Consider the following 21,818-nt stretch of genomic DNA (forward strand, 5'->3'; position numbering starts at 1 on the left):
TTAGGTTGTGACTGAGGCTTCAAGTTCCTCTCCATGGGTTTCCTCTTCCTTAAAAGCTTTCTCAAATATCATCCTGATTTTCACTTCAGATGGTCTTTTCTTGTCTCTTCCTACCAGAAAGTAGATGAGTGGGTTAATGGTGCTATTTAGGGAAGAACAAATGTAGGCATACTCATAGAGATAAGGATTGTCAAACTGGGGAAGATACAGTGAGAGATACTGAACAGCATTCATTGGGAAAGCAAAAAAGAGAAAAAAGAGGAGAGTGAGCAAGATGGTAGTCCAAAGTTTTCCTTGCTTATGATGAGAAGGCATTGAACAGGCTTTCAGTGAAAGGGCTGCTGTGGAGATAGTCATAACTGGAGTGAGAAATAGGGCATTCAGGAGAAATTGGTAGAACCTTAGCAGGTAATATCCAGTGGTTAACAAGAGAGTGATATGCAGAGCAGAAAACAGGAAGTTGCAGATCCATATTATGGTACATACAATGGTGGAAGTTTGTGGGAAACGGTGGAATCGATACCAAAGTGGGAAAAAAACCGCCAGGCACCTGTCAATGCTGATAGTAGTCAGGATGCATAAACCAGTACTGTACATGAACAAGAACAGAGTCCGAAATAATGACTTTAGTGGATCAGCATATTCAGTATGACTAACCTCGGCTATAAGCCAATATATATCAATAGCACTGAGACCTGTGAGCACCCCAAAGTCAGCAATGGAGAGGTTCAAGAAGTAAGGAGTGACATTATTTCTCTTAATGTGGAACCTGAGAAGCCAGATGGTGGCTCCATTTCCCACAAGTCCCAAAAGGCAGATAAGTAGAGTTACGGTGATCATCAAGAACACTCCTAGAGGAGTTGTGCCACGATGTTCTGGAAGACTGGTCCTGTTGTGGAAGTTCTCAGTTCCATTGTGTGATATGTTATATTCCATTCTAGCATTCAGCAAGGACAGCACTAAAATTCGGCACGATGGTCAGTTACTAATTTGGTGTTCTGGTGTATAGGGACTCCTGCTGGGAGAAAATGTATAGGATATAATTTGTTTTTTTCTCAGATGGAGCTAAAGAACTATTTCAGTCTGGCTTCACATGGATTACAGAATAAGTAAATCAATTATTTAGCTAGAGATGGAGAAATCAGTGTATTCATGATTCATGCCACTTTAACCTGCATTCATCCACAAGTCTTATCTCTATGACTGCAGTGTTACGAAAGGCAGATTGGGCAGAAGAATTGAAATAAAGGCTGAACTGACTTCATCTGAACCTGAAAATGAAGGTGAGAAAGAGCCATAGACTTCAATGGCTATGCTAGGTATCAGAAAAATGCATGTACTTCTCAAATATATCTCCAAACTTTCCTTCTAATTAGGTAACTCTAATAATTAGGTATGGACTTATTCTAAGCGTTGCCTTCTGTTGTTTTCATTCAGTTTTGCTCACTATACAACATTAATCTCCAGCTTTGCTAATATAAAACTGATGTATTTTTTCTTAGCACATCAAGGAATGGCTCTCCTTCATCTAAGGCTGGAGAGCAACTCAGATCACAGAAGAATTCTATCGCCCATCATGGGTTTGTGTTTCCCAACAACTGAATGCTGTAATCTAAATGATAAAATCTGCACATCCCATGAAGCGTTTGAAGTGCATTTGGGTTGTAGGTGATGACCTCCATGCTTCATGCCCAAACATTTTTATGTACTCCAAAAACCATTCCTTTCCTCTTGGAACAAGGAAAAAACTGTACTAGGTGTCATATGTCATATGAAGCAGAGGCCTCCAACTAAGCTATTTGCATTGGGACCTTAGGCTGAAGCATAGAAACATTTAAATCCCCTCAACCAACTGTGATCTTACTTCTGGTCCTCAAAACAAAGTGAGAAGAGTCAGAGCATGCTCCTTCTTTGCCCTACTAGAAATGAGAAGGTCGTACAACTCAATATCGTATTTCCACAATCTAGGCCACACCTGAATTATTGGAACTCTTTAGGGTCAACAAAGATGCAGTTGACATTTTATTATGAGATAACATAGCAGGTTTTTGGAGACAGAGGAAGACACAATGAGAAGGAAGGAGGTGACTGGGTTAAGAGTGGCCAGGTATTTATTTAAAGATTTATATAGCTGCCCAATTCATAAAAATGCAATTCTGGAAAAAATCACAATATCCCAGCAACAATAAATCAATGACAAGATCAAAAACTCATAGTCAGGGTATGCCAACATGTACTCCCCTTCCCAGAATGAGCTCATCTAACATCCTGGCCACAATGCTGGAGGGAACAGATAGACCTCCAAAGCTTTCCCGTAGGCTAACAGGATTGGGGCCAGTCAAATCATCTTTATATATTTAAATGCTTGTGCTTTAGTTGGATCAGAAACTATTACTGTATTTTGCAGTAACAAATACAAAGAACATCTCATATTTATTTACGAATCAAATGTAGTGCTTTCTAAATTAGAAGCTGAAGAAATCTTGTTGATTATAGATTATGTGAAGGCAGAATCTAATGGATCAAATTCTCCAGGTCATTATCAGGCTGGTTTATTTACTATTTTAGATATTTATATGCTACATTTTACAATCATGTTCTTCCCCGAGTTTGCAAGAAAACAGCTATAAGATTTTTTAAAAAATTCTGAACATAGCAGATTTGTATTTAAAATGAAATAATCTACTATTATTGATCAGCCTCTTGTAAAATACGATCTGAAATATAGCTCACATCAGAAAGTACAAATAAACCCAACAGGAAGAACATAGTAAATTATGAAACATTTTGTTTTAAAATCCAAGCAGGACAAAATAAATGTTCCATCTCTGCCAACAGTGGACATACTGTAAATTCCAATGTAATGATTGAGAACGCTTACTATAAATTATTATACCAAAAGAAACAAAACAATAAGAAAGCTTCAACACACCAGAATTATTGCCAAAGCCCACTGGTATCAGGAGTGACTTACTCTTGTTCATGGAGTACTGTATATTTATTAATTAAGTTATTTATTTATTTATTTATCAAATTTATATCTCTGCCCATTTCACAAGAAGTGACTCTGGGTGGCATGCAACAATAAAAGAAAACAACAAATATATAAAAAACAATCACAATAAAAATATAAAAACAATCATTATTAAAAGTACTTGTGCATATAATTGTAGAATTTTAGGTGCCAAAATACACCCCAAAATTTGGATTTGGCTTATCCGTGGATAGGCTTATCCACAAATATATACAGTAATACTTTTTAAAAGTACCCATATATCCCATATATACTCACAGATAAGCTCATCCTCAGAAAAGCAGACACTTGAATTTTTTACCCAAATACCATATAAAATGCAGGTGGCACATTTTTAATGGTATTTGGGTTGAAAATTTGAGGGTCGGCTTATTCGTCAATGGGCTTATCCATGAGTATGTATGGTAAGCAGTAAAGACTCCAAACTATGATATTAAAGGAGAAATAAGTTTAGGGTTATATATGTGACCTTTGTATTTTACTATTCTGGTTTTATTTCCTTTTGAATGTTTTTCATGTCTTATTTTTCCTCTCTGGTAACTTGATACTTCTTTCGATGGCTGTTGAGAAAAGTGGTGTTTTTACATCTGTCAGGTAGAGCACTTACCATAAATTGGACTCCAGATGTTTGACAAAATCTGAATGTCCCAGTAAATCCCTTCTTACTTACTGAGATAAGAATCCATAAAACCACAAGGCCTGGTTCTCTGCCTTGGCACAGCAGCTTTGTAGTGCTTTCAAGGCTACCACTTTCTTGTGTAAGTAATATCCTTTCCCTTAAGCCTGGTATGTGGGGCAGATCTGAATCCCACAGTGTGTAGTGGCAAATCACAGAATTATAAGAATGATAAAAATGAAGTCAAATCTATGACACCTCCTCTTGTAACTCTAGGGTGAGTTTGAGGCACATGCTAAGAGAAAATCCATCATTTCTTTGGGAGTCAAAAGAATATAACAAGTTTCAAGTGTAAATTAAAGACTTTGTGGAAAGAAAAGAAAAGAAAACTATTCCTTCCACTTTAAACAACCTCTTGAGATCTTGAGATAAAATGGACTGTTGGAGGAAATACTCTTATAGCTGCTAAGGCTATAGGCAGTATGTGAAAAGGAGTATCCCATGCTATGGTACAAAGGAAAAGTACGATTGAAAGGCAGATCAGATCATCATCATCATCATCATCATCATCATCATCATCATCATCATCATCCAGACTTAACAATTGTCGATAAGAAAGACAAAAATGTCTGGATAGTGGGCATTGCAATCCCTGGAGACAGCAGAAGAGAAGAGAAAGAACTGGAGAAAATCACAAAATATAAAGACTTGCAAATAGAAGTAGAATGACTATGGCAAAAGATAGCAAAGATGGTACCAAGAGTAATAGGTGCCTTGGGTGCAATCACAAAACATCTGGAGTACCACTTGAAGACCATCAGCATTGACAAAATCACCATCAGTCAATTCCAAAGGCAGCTTTACTTGGAACAGCTCACATCCTATGACAATACTTTTAACACCATCAGACAGCAACATCTGCCTGTCCCAGGTCCTTGGGAAGGACTCGATAGAGGGATAAAAATTCCAAATCCAGTCTAAACATCTGGCTGACTGTGCAACCAACAATAATAAACTGGCAGTCATGGTCCCAGTGGTTATCAGTACACTGGGTGCCATACCAAAAAGCTATGGATATTACTTAGAAAATCTGCACATTGACAAAATTTCCAGCTGTCAGTTATAAAAGGCCACCCTGCTTGGATCCGCACGTATACTACGCCAATGCATTACGGCATCCTAGGTTCTTGGGAAGAACTCAATGCAAACGAAGGCCAACTCCAGCTAAAGAACTGGCAGCTGTGATTTCATGCTGAATCATCATCATCATCATCATCATCATCATCATCATCATCATCATCATCTTAAAAACTCAGGAGGGAACAAGAATAAAGGGATATCATTTGATTAAAATGTGGTGCAAAATTGTGAAATAGACTTGTTACAGAGTGAGGCAACTCTAACTTTAAAGCAATAGTGGAATATTAAGCAGGTATTTTCAATTAGTAGAGAAACTAGACCATACAAAACAGGAGCATCTGTAGGGTGTGGTCAAAAAAGTCAAGATGGCATCTGCAACATGCAATTGAAGATCTGTCAATAAGTGCATCACACATAAAGAAAAGTTAGAGTTAACTTCACTAGTGTGGCTGACATCTTGAGTTTTTTTTAACCATACCCTGCAGATTCAAAACCTACTAACAATATGCAATTAATAACATCAAGTGAAATTAAACAATATGCAACAGAAAAGCCAGGGATGCTTGTTACCAAGGCCAATCCAACAGCACTAATCCCTGATCAGAGAAGCGCCTCTATAATTCAGAATAAAACAAACAAAAAATGAAGTCCATGCATAAACAGAGAGAGTTGTCCATCATCTGAAGAGGAAGGAGAAGCTGGTTCTGAAGCTGTGGGTTTCGGTCCTGAAATGCCCTCAACCTTGAAGTAACAAGAACAGCTAAAAGGGCCAAGAAGGCTGAGCAAGTAGATTTTCTGGGATGTAACAGCTTTACAATGAAGATAGATAGTATCTTACCACAGTACCTGAAAGGCCAAAATCAGGATTTAGATTAAGATTTTATAGCAGTAGTTTGCCCTAACTTGCCCTAACTGTAGAGCTCTACAGTGTAAAGAAACATGAGGAAAAAACGAATGAACAGACAAGCAAACAAAAAACTCAGATTTCAGTATTTTGAACTCAGGAACACGGAGCAGGAGTAGAGAAGGAAGGCTTGCACCAATGCAGCCATCATACAAAGGCCAGAAATCTGACAATGGATGGATGGATGGATGGATGGATGGATGGATGGATGGATGGATGGAGGGAGAGAGAGAGAGAGAGAGAGAGAGAGAGAGAGAGAGACTTTGCCAGATAGGAAGGGGCAGATATGTCAAATGTTATGCAGATCAAAATGGCAGGCCTCTGTAGTAGCTGCAACAAAAGGTTGCAGGGGCAATCTATTTTGCCACCTGGATGCTCAGATTCTTGACAACTGGTACGGGGTAAATCTGACAGCTTGGAAACAGATTAAAAAATCAGGAAGCAGGAGGGAAGGGCAATCAGAGAAAAAACTAAAAAGTCTATTTTGTCCAAGGTCAGTTTGACATGTTGAATCATCATCTGTTGTTTTATTTTTATGTGTATTGTTTTTCTTTTATTTGAAGCTTCCCAGGGTCATCAAGGAGTTGGGTAGCCCCAAAATTGGATTAAATAAATAAATAAAGTGATGCCATTTCCTGTAAATGAATGAATTCCCTGTTACAATCAGACTTAGCGTGTGGGGGGGGGGGGGAACTGAACACACTGGTGTATCATTGGCATAGATGTGATATTGAAATCTGAGACTAGGGATTAAGTCACCCAGGAAGGGCATGCAGAGGAAAGAGAAGAGAGCCCAGGACTAAACTTTGGGGAATGCCAACAGTAATTCCCTAGGTGAAGTGTTGCTAAACCAAGAGAAAACAAACATGACAAAAGATGAGAACCAGGAGAAAGCTCTAGCAATTATACCAAACAACTGCAAGTGGGACAAAATATTTGATGGTCAAGAGTATCAAATGTGGCTGATAAATGTCAGGGTACCAGCACAGGTGACAGATGCTAGGCCATGGCCACCAGAAAGTCTTCAGCACTCAACACAGAGTTGTCTCGGAACAATGACCAGATTGAACTCCAAATGAAAAGGGATCACAAGGGTCATAACAAGCAAGAGTGGAGCAAACACTCAAGTGCCATGAGTGACTGAAAAGCTGATGGGGAGCTTATGCCAAAATGATTTGATGATGATAATTACTTTTGGATAAATTTAGTGGTGCTAAATGAGAGGGCAGTCCTCTTCCTGTGAGAGATCTTGGGACTTCTGCCACCACCTCTCCAGGTGTCAAGTAAGTGACCATTGTGAATGAAGAGTGGTAGTAAGCCATGGACGAGGAGGTCCTGGTCGAATAGCATGAGTTCTTAATGGTGTCATGGTTTGGTGTGTCTTGTGGCTCAGCATATAGTTCACCAAACTAACTGACAGATGTGGAGATATTCTGAAGAAAGTCCTTCAAATATCTGGGAGCACAACTTTGCTTCAGACACACTTGCAATACAATACTGTATATCTAGTTTGAATTAGTGGGAAGGAACTGATCAAACTGCTTCTCCTTTGCAGTGGGTTTGGGGTGTAGCCAGAGTGCTCAAACAATTTAAAAGATTGAAAAAGTAACATTTTTCCTGTGAAAAAAAGGTACTAGAGTAAATATTAAAATCTCCAGTTACCAGCAGAGGACAACCTAGAATATCTAAAATATTTAGCCAGGCTGAAAATTCACTGGGGAAGCCAGGATGAACAACCAGAGGGCACTAAAAGACTAACAGTAGTACATGAGGCTTAATTTAATTTAATTTAATTTAATTTAATTTAATTTAATTTAATTTAATTTAATTTAATTTAATTTAATTTAATTTAATTTAATTTAATTTAATTTAATTTCTATACACTGATTAATCATCTCAAATGAGCTGGGCTGAATTAATGAATGCCAAAGGTAGGAGATACTATTGTTGTTCACCTTGAGAAATCAGTGCAATCCCCATTCAGCTCCTAAGAATAGCAGAGTTGCCTAAGAGGAGGCAGCAAAAGCAACCAATTCTTCAGTAGAAAACCAGGTTCCTTGTAACCATTGCCAAGGAAATATTGCCATCCAGTAGATTAATTAAAGGATCAACTTTATTCACAAGTCCCCCAAAGAAGACTGCCCCAATGCTTCCACTGGACACAGATTAGACAAGCATACTCTCTCTTGGATGCCAAGGGACCTATGTTTCCTCTCCTGGATGAAGTGAGGATGGGAATAGATTGAGAAAGAGTAGGCACCAAGAAAGAATATCCAGCAAAGGACTAAGCCCCTTGTCATTGGGAACTCAATGGTTGTTTCAGCAATAGGTCAGATGAATAGAAATATGCACTGGAAATGGTGCACCATGCACCTCAGGACCCAAGTTGAACTGTCCTATTCAACACCGAGTGAAGAAATAATGAGTTGGGAGCTGAAACTCCCCAGACGTGTAACTATTACATTAATATGTAATCATCCTATACCTCAACATCTATGAAGTAGAAGGTAGAAGTGGGGAAGCAAGGAGCTGGAGCCAAACCTTCTTCAGGTGCTGCCAAAGGGTTATGGTCCTCCCAGGCCTCTACAGCAGTGAAGATAAAGGACATTTGATGGTTTCCTGGCTTGATCTTCTTTGGAAGCACCAAGAGGAATGATGTTCCCAGATGCATGAAAAGAACCTACTGAGCATGTACAGAGAATGTTCAACTATAGAACATAAGCACAAATACTGACATCTTAGGGACCTTTTTAAGCACTAATGTAGTGACACACATTAAATAAATCAAAACATCCTGATAGAGAGTTTTAGCTGAACTTGGCTATCTCTATATACCTCAGCAAAAAATCCAAAAATAAGTATTACCTTAGCTTTTCTTGAATTTCCAAGCAGAGGGAGATGACACAGCCCAGTTCTTTCAGCTTCAGCTCCCCGGTTGTTGTCGTCTTCTTGCCACACAGTTTGTCTTTATCTCCTTTTCAGGCTTGGGTTTTTCAACTGCCCACTGATTCCTTTAGAGAGATAAGAAGATAAGGTTCCTCTCTTTTCACTCACTATGGACATTGGGACTCGCCTTCCATGACTCGCTCATGCGCTCCTGGCCATCCCATATTTGCTTAGATGAAGGTGTTGATTCTGTGCCTGGCAATCAGTGCCAGTTTAGAAATGGCTTTAGAGTGAGAAAAGTTAATAAATGGGGGCAGGAGAAGCAGTGCTTGCCTATCACCACTGTCACTTCCAACCTGAACATTATCATCCCTTTCATAGTTTACAACACTGGCAAGCTATCTTTTGTCCAATGGCTAAATGGAGCACCAAAACTCATCTATTTTGCAATGGTCCAACAGAAATTTGTTGTCTAACTCTTAAAATTGGCTTCATGCCATAGAAAACACTAAGTCCAATCCCCATAAACAGAGATATGGAAGAAAAAAGAAGGGACAGTCTGCATAAACACAACAAAGAATTCTAGAAAGCAAGGATTGGAAAGGATCTTGGAGATGATTTCAACCACTTGGCCATCAAGCCTTTGCTTGAACAAATTCAGCAAAGCAGAGTCCATTTCTTCTCTAGACAATCTTTTCTATTGTTGAATAGCTCTTATCCTTCAGAAAGGTTTCCTGATGTTTAATGAAAATCTATTTCCTTTTAGTTTAAACCCACTGTTCTCCTGCCTTCTGAAACAGCTCTGAAAATTCTGCCTTTTTTTCTCTCTGACAGCCTTTGGGTTTCTTGAAGACAACTATCATGATTCCCCACAGTCTTCCCTACTCCTGGCTCAGCATACCTGCCCCCACATACATTACTATGCCTGCTGCAGTCCTCAGACCCTCTCTGCAATTGTTAAGTGTAAACCCTGCCCACTCCCCCAAATTGTTCTTTCTTGGACTGCTGAATATATACTGTATGTGTGTGTGTGTGTGTGTGTATATACACACACACATATACATACACATACATATACATACAGAGCAACACAGCTGAATCAGTATGTTCCAAAGAAATATACCTGTGGTTTCATGGAATGCTCTCATAATATTTTTTTTCCCCTAGAAAATCAGGGAAAATAAAGGGAGACAAGAAAGGAAAGGGAAAAAAGAAGGTGGAAACTTCTAATGGCTGGAGGGAATCTTTCTTTGTGGGAAGAAATTATTATTATTGTTATTGTAATTACCGTTGTTGGTGCTGGCAGAAACCAAATTAATTCAAGACGCTTTAAAAAAAAATAGTTTCTTCCTTTGGCTGGTATGGGTCTTTCGGGCTGTGTGGCCATGTTCTGGAAGTTTTGTTTCCTAACGTTTCGCCAGCATCTGTGACTGGCATCTTCAGAGGGCAGGAGCACAGACAGGAGCAGTTCTCTCTGTGACCAGCTGCTCCTGTCTGTGCTCCTGCCCTCTGAAGATGCCAGTCACAGATGCTGGCAAAACGTTAGGAAACAAAACTTTCAGAACACGGCCATACAGCCCGGAAGACCCACACCAGCCATCGTATGCCGGCCGTGAAAGCCTTCGACAATACAGTTTTTTCCTTTCTTCATTGCTTTTCTCCCCTTGCTTTCACATATTAATTGTGATCTACCTCCTTCAGGAGCCATCCTGCCCTACAATAGGAAGGAAAGTTATCTCTTAGGTATATGGTAGGTCAGGAAAGCATATAGCAAGTGCTATTATATAAAAGCAACTTCAAGAACATTTTACAGAAAGAAAATGATATTGAATAAGAAGATGCTCCAGATAATGTCATTATCCCTGACTGGAAATGCATATTTGCTTCTGATCTTCACTGAGAAATTCTTCTGGGTTCTACCAGCCCATAATGAAATGTTCATGCATAGAATGTCCTACCTTCTTCCAGTCACACTTGTTGGTTTGGTTCAGAGTGGATTTTGGAGCTCAATACCTTCTTCTAGAATGGTTATAAATTAATGGCCTCCTAGCATGCAGCCCACATGCTTTAGCAGAAAGTATTGAAGAGATGCTCTTATATATTTTCAGAAGGGTGGGGTGCTTCAATGGATATATGAAATCCATTATTTCCTGCCTGAGAATTAAGACCAGAGTACTGATTGTTTTAGAAGTCTCAAAAGTACTATAAAATGGTTTCCCATAAGTTTGAAAGAGAAACGCATTTGGCAGATATTCCTAACATTCAATTTCATGTGTATTTTGAAAACTGAATAAACAATAAAGGGGTGTGTGTGTGTGTGTGTGTGTGACAGCCACAATCTACAAAGGCCTTTTCACTCCCCATTATTCTAGCATATCAACCTATGCTTTTATCTCTGTCTCATAAAAACCAATCCTAAAATCAAGATTCATATCTAGGCATGCATCAGATAAAGAGATGGTCAACTTGTTTATCTTATGTTAACCTTCTGTTCAAGATATATTCCTTGATAAAATAGAATGGCAGAATTTGGAGACTTCCATTTTGGGACTTATCCATAAGGAATACCAACAATTGTGAGTCTTATTGTGAATCAGATGCTTGGAGCTTCTTTGTTTTCTCGGCCCTCTAACCTAATTCCTTTTAACTGGAGATTAAATCTTTGCATTCAACTGTTTAGAACACTAATTCTGCTTTATGGTTCTAGCCTAGCTAAAAGCTTGCAAAATCATTTCCTTCTTATGTTAGTAGAGAAAATGCTTTTAAATCAACTTCTCCTTTCTGCTGCATAGGGAAAATATGTTTTCCATCATCAGTAAGCTAAAAAGCAATGGTTTTAAATGGCTTAGCATGCATTAAGGTCAGCAGAGACTTCAAGCTTAGCAGCAAATGACATTTCCAAGCACATTTCCACTCAGTTGCACCCAAGAATCCCTTGGAAGCATTACTTCACTCTTTTAAGATGGATGGATGCAGAAAGGCACAGATCCAAGATACCAAGCACAGATTGATTAGATGCACTCTGTTAAAGGACATTGGTAATATCAAAAGCTCTTAGTAGATGACAATGCAATGACTGGCTGAGAAACATAGATATTCTCAACAGCTACAATATATATATATTTTAAAGTGTTTTGTTGTATTGTATTAGTGCCATGAGCTGTTTTCAGCATAATTTTTTGGAGTTGCTGGCACACAGGTTTTATACAATGAAATCTAAGTAAGTGCTAATAGATCTCCCAAACATTAGCACAAATACTATTAAATGTGTTTGTGCACAACACTTTGGAGTGCACAGGGCTACTTACACAGCAGTCTTTGGCAACTCCATAAAGCAGCAGCATAATTGTATTATGATCTCGGGGAAGGAAATCTTCAATTTAAGGAGTTGCTGAAAGTTTTATGTCAAGCCTGTGTGCTCTGAAGCTTCTTATCCCCTTTGAATTTGAAATGGTGCACCCACAAGGAAAAACAACAGCAACAACAAAAACATTAAAATTCCTTCCCAAGTATATAACGAACATCGCCAAGGAAAAATCTTTTCCTTCAAGTTACTAGCATATACTGGTAGTCCTTGCTTAATGACTGTTTGTTTAGCAACTGCTTGAAGTTACGATGGTGCTAAAAAATGACTTATGGCCGGTGCCCAAAGTTATGACTGTTGCAGTGCCCCTGCAGTCCTGTGATCGCAATCTGGGCACTTGGCAACCAGCTTGGACTTACAATAGGTGCAGCATCTCGGGGTCACATGATCGCCATTTGCGACCTTCCCATCCAGCTTCTGGCAAGGAAAATCAATTGGGAACAGTATGATTTGCTTAACGATCACGTGATTCACTTAACGACTGCTGCAAAAAAAGGTTGTAAAATTGGGCCTGGTCACATGTTGATTTGCTTAATGACAACATTGCTTAATTCCAGTTCCATTTGTGGTTGTTAAGCGAAGACTATCTGTATTTTAATAAAAGAGATATGAATAGTGGCCACTTGCATACCTATTGAGATTTCTTCTTTGACTTTGTATAGAAGAAGAAGGAGGAAAAAGCAGAAGGAAGGAAGAAAATTAATGACAAACATATAGCAACAAAAGGCAGAATGATTAACTGCTTGCTAGAGAAGAATGTCATCTCTGTCGTTTTTGAGAAATTCTGTCCACTGTTCTGAAAGGAATCATATGATTGTTTTCTTTCAGTTCATTTATTTATGATATCAGTTTGTTATTCCATGTCATGAGTGGCAGGTCTTGATATTTTTTTTTCACCTGTTAGTCCAGTGGCTACCCACTACTGCAAAATAGAGCCCTCTAAGATTAGGATTCTCTGTTTTTCCGACATGCCCTTTTCTAATGCCTCTCTCAATAACAGCTTGGAGAAACTGAATAAAACTGGATTTAAGTTTTAAAAACTATATAGAACTCTTAAATTCAAATCACTGAAAACAAGCAATTAAAACAAGGGTCTTTCTCATGTTTTTCAGTCCTTTTAGAGCATGGGCATCAGTGCCAAATCATTCCCCTATCAAGGGGTGTCCTCAAAGACCTTTAGACTTTTCTATGAAAGTAGATTTTTTGTCCCCGTCCACATTCTTAGCCATGTCTTCTCCAGATTTTATTTTGCTAAGCTATAAAAGTCACTCTGAAATCACCATGACATGGGATATTAAAACTTAGTTCCAAACCTGAGTCCAGCTAACTTCTCCTCATTTTTACATAACTAAAGTATATATTTCTGCAGTCTTCACAAACAGTGAGTAGAAGGCAACCCTGTAAGGATATTTTTAATCCTCCCAGTTCTGAGAAAAGTTGTGTGCTTGCTGCCAGATTCAGTGGGAGAGCCTGAATAGATCACTTCCTGTTGTGTTTTGTGCCTTAGCCAGCCTATCAGTCTCATATAAACAAATATTTGACTGTCTGTTAAGACAATGATCATTAGTAATGGTAACTGGCATCTTTTCCTTCCAAAAAAGGATAATTTTGAAGAAAGGAAGTTTGAAACAGATATGCAAAGAGAAACCAGTTTTCCCCAACAGTTGTTGTTCATTTATGAGAGTTGTAGCTACCCTCCTTTGCAGAGAGGTTGTAATAACAATGGAGTTGCTTTTCTGTGAAGTCTCCATTTGTTGGGTTGTCCAATCTGTTTTTCTCCAGATTTTGGCTAGGCTGGCTTACAGCTCTGGGAGTTGCAGCTGTTACACATTGGGAAAACACCAGATCAAGCAAGGCAGCTTTGAGACACTTCGAGAAATGTATAAACAAAGGGAATGTGCTGCTCAGTTTGATGACCTACCCATTGGAAAATGCAATAAAAGTTATGGGATTTGTAGGTCAGAGCTTCACTGGGCTTGCAGAATTAAATTACTAGGATAAAGGATTGACCCAGATATTGTATTTATTTATTTATTCATCAAATTTGTCACCACCCATCTCGTGAAATGATTCTGGGTGGTTTACAACAAGATAAAAACTCATTAAAATACAACATAAAAACAATCCTAAAAATAAATAAATTCCAAGAAGGTAGAAAATTGGCAAGTAATTCCAGGGAGCATCATCAGGGGACTAACCACTCCCAGGGACAGGTGCTAAGGTGGTTATCCTTTGAGTCCATCAGGGAAATAAATCCAAAAACATCTGGATTTGGGCAAAAAAGCAAGAGCTGGTCTCTGCTTTTTTTGTTTCTTTGCTTGTTGAAATCTCTAACTGCAGCTCTCCTTCAGGTAGACCACTTCTACATAAGGGCTTTGAAGTCTTCAGACCAGCTCTCTACTTAGCAATTGTACAATATCAGCTTCTTTAGAGACCAGGTAAAGGGTTAGTTCTCTGGGTTTTATTTTGTTTTAATCTGAAACAAGATGAAGGTGGTCTTTTTCAGCGGAATGCTGTGGCTCTATAAAGTTTATGGCTGTCTGCTTCCTTAGCGGTGGTACCTCTTGCCTTATCCTTCCTCAGTGGAATGGACTCCCTCCAGTTCCTATTGCCCAATGGTAACAACTAGTGAGAAAAATAGCTGGGTGGAAAAAAATGCTATCCTTTCAGGCAGCAGAGGAAAATGGGTTTGGTGGCTTTGCAGCTCTCCCTCTTAGCAACTGCTCAGATTTTTCTGGTGAACAGACAGTTTGATGCATGTTAAATGGACTACTTAATAATCTGTTCCAGCATTTTGCTCAATATGAACATGCTGAGTAGTCTTTCGGTTCCTGGGTTATACTTGGTTACAGATCCAATATGACATTACAGGAAGTGTGTTGTCTTGTAGGTGCTCATGTTCAGCAATACTGGAGAGACTACCAAATCTATTCAGACACACCAATGACTATCCTTTCCTCTTGATTCATGTAAGGATGAGTGTCATGGTCAAAAGAGACCATTAAAGATGTTCCACAGACTATGAGCCTTTGAGTAGGAAAATGAAGGGGCTGGAGGTACAAGTACTTTTTTCATCAATTCTTCCAGTTGAGAAGCAAGAAAAGAAAACAACATTTACTGATTAACATGCTATGTGTACTTAAGGCCATAGTGTAATAGGCATTCTTACACACCCAAAAACAAGTACTCATCTCAGATCTTCACTGGTGAGTAGAAGACAATAGTATCATCAGATGTTGTACTGAAATGGCAGGAAATGGCCATTGCAGATAAGTTTTGCATTCTTCCAGTCCTGCAAGCATGGATGTCTTGTAGAATTCTACTTGTTATTTACTTTGGGTGAAAAAAACTTCCACCATTACCTAACAGAAAAAACAGTCTTTTTGTGGTGGTGAAGATAAGATTTAGAAGGAGATTCTTTTACTACAGAAAGCAAGAAACTGGTAGCAAACATGAAATACAATAAAACTCTATCTCCTAATCTCACTTCTGGGTTGGCTATCAACTTTCAGTTGAGTTAAATATCACATGAACGTCACATTCAGTCTCTCCTTTTAGATTCTATTATTCTGGAATAGAGGCTCTCTTTAAGAGAAGAGAAAAATCAGCACAGGCCATGGAAATTTATTTCTGTTAAAATTTTCATAAATCTAGACAAACAAATGTTAATTTCATCTTGTAGCACAGAGAAGTGCCTTGTCCAATGAACTGCAAGACATACTGTGGATTCCTTGCCATATAAAGCTTAAATCCTCTTTGAGATGACATCATTTCTAATACAGAAGAAAGGGAAGGCCATCAAGAGAAGAACACAGTGAAAATATTTTGCCTAGTTGATGCCATCATCAAAAGTACCATGTGCTTCATAGAGTTGTGCAGCACTGTGAAACTGATCTCCAAATGGTGGTTCTCAGTGGGCGGAAGTTCAAAAGAAGTACCTGCTTACAAAACCTTAAAAATGCCATCTCTTTTTCTGGAATAGCATGTCTATCCTTCGCAGATGATATGTGACATTCAGTGGAAAGATTTGATAAACGTGCTTGCACATGACAAAAGGATTCAATAAATGCCCACAACAATCTTACTAAGGAGAGTAGAACAATTTTGGGGGTTTCCCTCTTATTTTTAAAAGCAACTGGAGAGGATTTTTTTCAATGTTTGGTGAATCAAATAAGCTTTCCAGAACCTAAATTTCTGTTCTTCATTTGCCCAACCACAAAGAATAAAACTTTGCACCACACTGGAATAATCCGTACCTGAAATCTCCTTTACAACTTCTCAAATGCTTGTTTTTTTTTCTTCCAGTAAAAGAAGCCTCTCTTTTCTACCTTATTCTTTTGATGCTTGAGAATTTATTTCAATTTTTTCTTGAATTTTTTTTAAACCGTTCTTTTTAGAGATCATGTGTATCTCTAAATAGATAAATAATAAATAATCATAATAAATAATAAATAAATAGGTGTGTGTGTGTGTGTGTGTGTGTGTGTGTGTTAGTAAGGCAGAGTCTTGCCTAGTGAAGCTGCAGAGCAGCTGAGTATCAATTGTGCATTAAAACATGCATATGTACTGCCTGACACTGATAAGTGAATAAATGTAAGAATGTCACCCATTACTCTTAATACAGTAAATCCTCCAAAATTCTCTTTGCCTTTGAAAGTCATTATGAAAGCAAAGCTTTGGGGGCGGGGGGGACACACAAGAAACTTTCTGTTACTGGCATTAGAATTTTATACACAGCACTGAAGTTTAAACCATTTTTTCCTCCCACTAGTGGGTAGTAAATTATGAATGTGTAAATGGTTTCATTTGAAAAGCTAGTTGTCAGGTTATAAAAAAACACACTAAATGCTTAATATAGTCTCTGCAGCTATTCAGGTTCAAAGAATGAACATTTTATGTCCCTGAAAGTAAAGATCTATCAGAAACTCCCAAAGCTGACAAACTGAAGATAATATTGTCACAATATTTTGTGCTAAAATGGCAAACAAGTTTTATATAGATACTACAAAGAGGTCTGGATTAGCAATGAGAAGCTTTGGAGATAAAGTTTTCTTTAAAATGTTAGGAATTGAAATTCTCCTCCTTCTGCTTATATGTTCAGTTCCATTCCCATTCCAGACAGGAAGTAGTAGTGAATGTGATAGAAACTAAGAGGACCAAAAAACATGGTTATTGACCAAATAAGCCAATTATCCTGGATTATGAGTTCATCTTGCATTGGAACCCCACATTATATGTAGTAAAATGGCCATCTTGCAATTCTCCCATCACAGAAGAACTAAGAACCATTGGGTATGAAAACTCCCTGGGAACTAGATCTTCATCAGAGGTGGATTCTGTATTGCTACGTATTTGGTCTTTCCCTGACAAATAGTTCTGAAAGCCTCTAATGTTTTATTCTTATCTCCCCATGCAGTGCTTCCTTCTGAAGTGTTTATCTTGATGCAGGCTCAGTTTCAGTGTTTGCTTCTTCCACACACCACCCTTTGCAACAAATAATACAAAATATATCCATAATGCAGTGCTATGCCTATTTTTGGAAGGTGTACAAAGGTTTTGCATCTGTATGGCCAGTTTTCCTTTCCATTCCTTAGGAAATGAATTATTTGGAAGGTAGGGGATACCCCTTTCCAGCAAACCACAGCACATTATCTCAGCAAATTCTCTGGGCCTGGCTTTGGTTATGTTAATATTCCCTTGTGGGTCACTCACCATGGAATCCCAGAGACAAGGCTTACACTAGTATGTTGCCCTTATCAACTGACCACATACGTATGTCAGCAAAACATATAGATGATCCTTAGCAAGATCTTTCTCAACATAAAGTGGTCTGTGTAACAGCAATACTCTGGAAGAAGTGAAAGAGTCAGCTGGAAAGATAAAAGAAAAATACTTATCATCCTGTGAGTAGAACAAGCTAGTAGAAGATTCTCAGGTGCGACTTAAAAATTATTCACTCCAGCCAGCAAATGTAAACTTGATCTTCCACGTTCTGAATGTTCAAACAATGCATCTCGACTTAGATAACCCTGAAGGTAAGATTAGAAAAGGTTTAGAAGCTGTAATATTTTATGGATCATGGTTTAAATGTTATCAGTCAGTAGTTTTGTAGAATGGAATACAAATAACAAGGAAGTGAAAATGACAACTGAATACATTTATATAGAAAAAATAAGGAGGAAGTGTTGAAACAATTCCTTGCCCACCACCCCATAAATGGAATAAACATTGGATGGAGGACTTATGTCTACATGCTTCTGTGTTTTTCAGACAGACAGCAGAGAGAAATAAATATTGCTTCCCTTGCAGCAATGACAAACATTAACAGAGAAATGAAATATATGTAGCTTCACTGAAATGTTAATGTTTAAAAGAGGGGGATATGAAAAAAATCTAAACAGTTCACATATCTTTTGGCTTGTAAACAGGAAATGTCATATAGAGAGATCCACAAGGAAGACAGTGTGAGTGGAAATAGTGCCTTCTGTTCTAAAGGTGTAACAGGTAGTGAAAAAAAGTAATATTTTTGTCTGCATTCTTCAGTGGGTAGTCACACCAAATGATCACTTTTATCCCAATTTTTTTTAGAAAGCATTACTCTTGTTATCTATCCCATTCCCAGCCACACAAAATGTGTGGCTACTAGTTATAAACTGACACTTGTTTCTATGTACCCTGAACTTCTGATTAAATAACAACAACAGATAATACTGGAAATGACTCAGATCCCTCTTTACAACCATTCTTGGGACCATATTAGTGCTATTCAGGAAAAAAAAAAAACACCTCATATCTCTCCTGCCCCTTAAGCAACCAACTGCTCTCTAATTTGATGAAAGAAAATTTACTTTCAGAACCTCATATCATTTATTGTACAATAATCTGCTGCTTTCCAGGCTCCAAATCATTCCCAAGAGAAGACCTCAGAAGGTTTTTTGTTTTGTTTTTTAGTTTGGGACATGTGGCCAACCAGAAAAGCTTTGGTGGTAGGACAAGAAAACAAGATCAGCCACCCTCATCTTCCTCTAGCGATAAAGCTGAGTCAAAGCAAAACCCAGGGGAAATTGAAAGATATTATCTTGTCTGCTGCAAGGTGAAGATAGAAAATGAAAAGTCACATGCTCAGGGAGAAGCATCTGAGAAATTTCAAGGCAAGTTTTGTCACAGCTTCACAGCACACCTCTGTTACTGGGCATTTTTCTGTGGCTAGGCAGTCTTGCTGTTCTGTTGGAGAAGCACATCTTCCTTACCACTTATATTACATTTATTTATTTAAATTTATTTATTCAAAGCTCTATCTCCCATACAGTGTTGGAACTTTCTGTAGAGCTTTGGAAAGCTGTATTTTCTCCTTTTGAGGGTGGCTTTCAAACCAACAATGGCTCACCAAATTGCTTTGACTCGATAAACCTATAAGGCGGCTGTGTTCATTCAAGTATTTTCATCATTTATAAACTTATCCGGAAGGAGCATAAGGTTGTTGTTTCCAAAGCGTTTAAAATCATCCCTGGGCATCTGTCTCCATATTCTCTCACTGCTTCATTGACATGAACATGATAGGGAGGAAGGATGTATTCAGAGATAGTCCAAGTCTCATCATAAGTCACAACTTAACTGAAATGGGGAAAAAAATCTGGTTCAAATAAATGAAGAGTGTAGTTAATCAGCCATGGCTGGACAGCAGGATTTCCAGTTTCAGAGCAAATGGTTACTGCAGAATCATGGTTTCCCCAATTTGGAAATAAATTTCTTCTAGCTGGCATTAGCATATACTTTTCGATACCTGCAAAGCAGATGTTTCAAATGTGTTGATGGAAGAAAACAAAGGCATTGTTTCCTATGCCAGATTGCACATGCCGTGAAAGCTACTTATCCTTTATGCCCTGGGAGAAAATAGTTTGCTATTTAATAACATCATCAGAAGATATTCAAATATAGTCCCATGGTGCTTTTGATTTTCTTAGGATAAGAAGAGACATGTCAAGATTATCTATCTATCTATCTATCTATCTATCTATCTATCTATCTATCTATCTATCTATCTATCTATCTATCTATCTATCTATCTACTGTATCTGTCTATTCAGTTTATATGGCCACCCATCTCAAACAAGTGACTCTGGATGGTGAACGATCATAAAATCAATTACAATTAAATTACAAACACAATACAAAAGAAAATTAAATATATATAGCATCTGAGAAAATTATAATCCATAGATGTTAACAGTTTAGGGGGAGGAGTTCTGTGCTCTGCAAGGGTTCATGTCCTAAAATGTTGCTCTTGTTGAGACTGATAAGGACACAAAAGCCGGACTGTTACTCAGCACCTCAAACGAGGAGAAGGAGAAAGTTTGCATGTTGTAGCTTTCCTTTCCTCTTCATGCTTATGGCAGCAAGCAGAATGATTCATGAGCAAAACAGCAGTAGAATTCCTTCTCTGTAAAATTAGAAATAGAAAAACAAATATCCTTTGAAAATAGCAATTTCTGGGAAATTGGAGGATGGATTTACACAGCTTCCTCTGCTGCTGACTACTTAAGTAATACAATACAAGTGCCTGTCAAGTGAAGGTCTTCCCATTCAACTATGACTATTCTTTTGTTATAGTTAGGTTAAGGTATATTTTTCAAAAGGTCATGGAGTGATGTCACCAGCTGGAACAGAGAGATCTGCAGTTCAGGAGAAGGACAGCTACCAATATTTTTTTTTTCAGCAGAGATGAACTTCCAAGCTTATTTTGAAGTTCCTTCTCAGTTAAAGCACTTCAGGAATTTCTAGAGATTTTTTTTTAGGTCAGAAGAATTTTGTGACACAGAATTAGCCACATGCACAAATTAATTTGAATGAAAATATTTACCCCCCACCACAGGCCAATGAAACAAAATAAGATTTTAGGAAGAAGAGATAACAGCAAATACAATAGAAATATATCAATATTTCTTATCCTAGGTATTTGGTGACACTGTATTATAGGAAGATCTATAAGGTAAAGTCATGAATTCTTTGAATCCTCAGTAGGCGGACCTTCAGAAAGTGACAGAAGAATTCTTAAATAAGATCTCTCTTTCTCTCTTTCTCTCTCTTTCTCTCTCTCTCTCCTTCTCTGTGTGTGTGTGTGTGTGCGCGTGCGTGCGCATGTGTCTTGACTCTTGGTGACTGCCTAGACTTGTCCCTGCAGTTTTCTTGTCAAGATTTTTGGAAGTGGTTTCCTGTTGCCTTCTTCCTAGGGCTGAGAGAGAATGACTGATCCAAGGTCACCCAGCTGGCCTTCTGCTTAAGGCAAGACAGTCTCCTGGTTTCTATGCTGATGCCTTAACTACTACACCAAACTGGCTCTGTCTGAAATAAGATAATGCATGGATATTACTAGGAGTATGACTTTACCTATGTAAATCTATTTCAGGAATGTATGCACTGATGAAGATTTTTAAGACTAGAATATTTGACAAATTGGGAAGTAAATTGGTTTGATTTCATGTGGACAGCTCAAAAATATTCATCAAATATGAGACAAGCATTATTAAGAAAATATTAGATTAGGAAAAATAGAAAAGAGAATTTCTGGGAAAGCCACTTCAGCTATCCAAAATGGACATTCAGGTTTTTTCCCTCTTATATTTGCATGTGGTTCAGATGGACCTATTAAGGAACTACTTTACAAGTCTTGATGTAGTAATCTATTAGTTGTTTGATTGTGCAAATGCTATACAATATTAAACTAACTTTGGAACCTTTTAACATCATTTTTTTCTCTTTAACCTGTAGTAGACTTACGTTTTGAGGAAAAAAGAAGAAAGCCACTTAGGAATAGGGAGAATTCTACTCCTGCCTTAGACACAACAATCATTTGGATGACTTTGGGCCAGTCACA

The 21,818-nt window shown here is 38.1% G+C and overlaps 1 protein-coding gene across 1 annotated transcript; it reads right to left on the minus strand.

The window, feature by feature from the left end:
- Positions 1-963, minus strand: LOC112542127 (proto-oncogene Mas-like; the record flags this gene model as incomplete). Its single annotated transcript, XM_025174145.2, has 1 exon — positions 1-963. A coding segment is annotated over one exon (963 nt), but the record flags the coding sequence as incomplete, so codon positions are not given.
- Positions 964-21,818: the final 20,855 nt, after the last annotated feature.

The sequence above is a fragment of the Python bivittatus genome, unplaced genomic scaffold, assembly GCF_059951505.1.
Source record: "Python bivittatus isolate LINGU-HERP-01145 unplaced genomic scaffold, Pbiv_v1 ctg000590_np1212, whole genome shotgun sequence".
NCBI lineage: Eukaryota > Metazoa > Chordata > Lepidosauria > Squamata > Pythonidae > Python > Python bivittatus.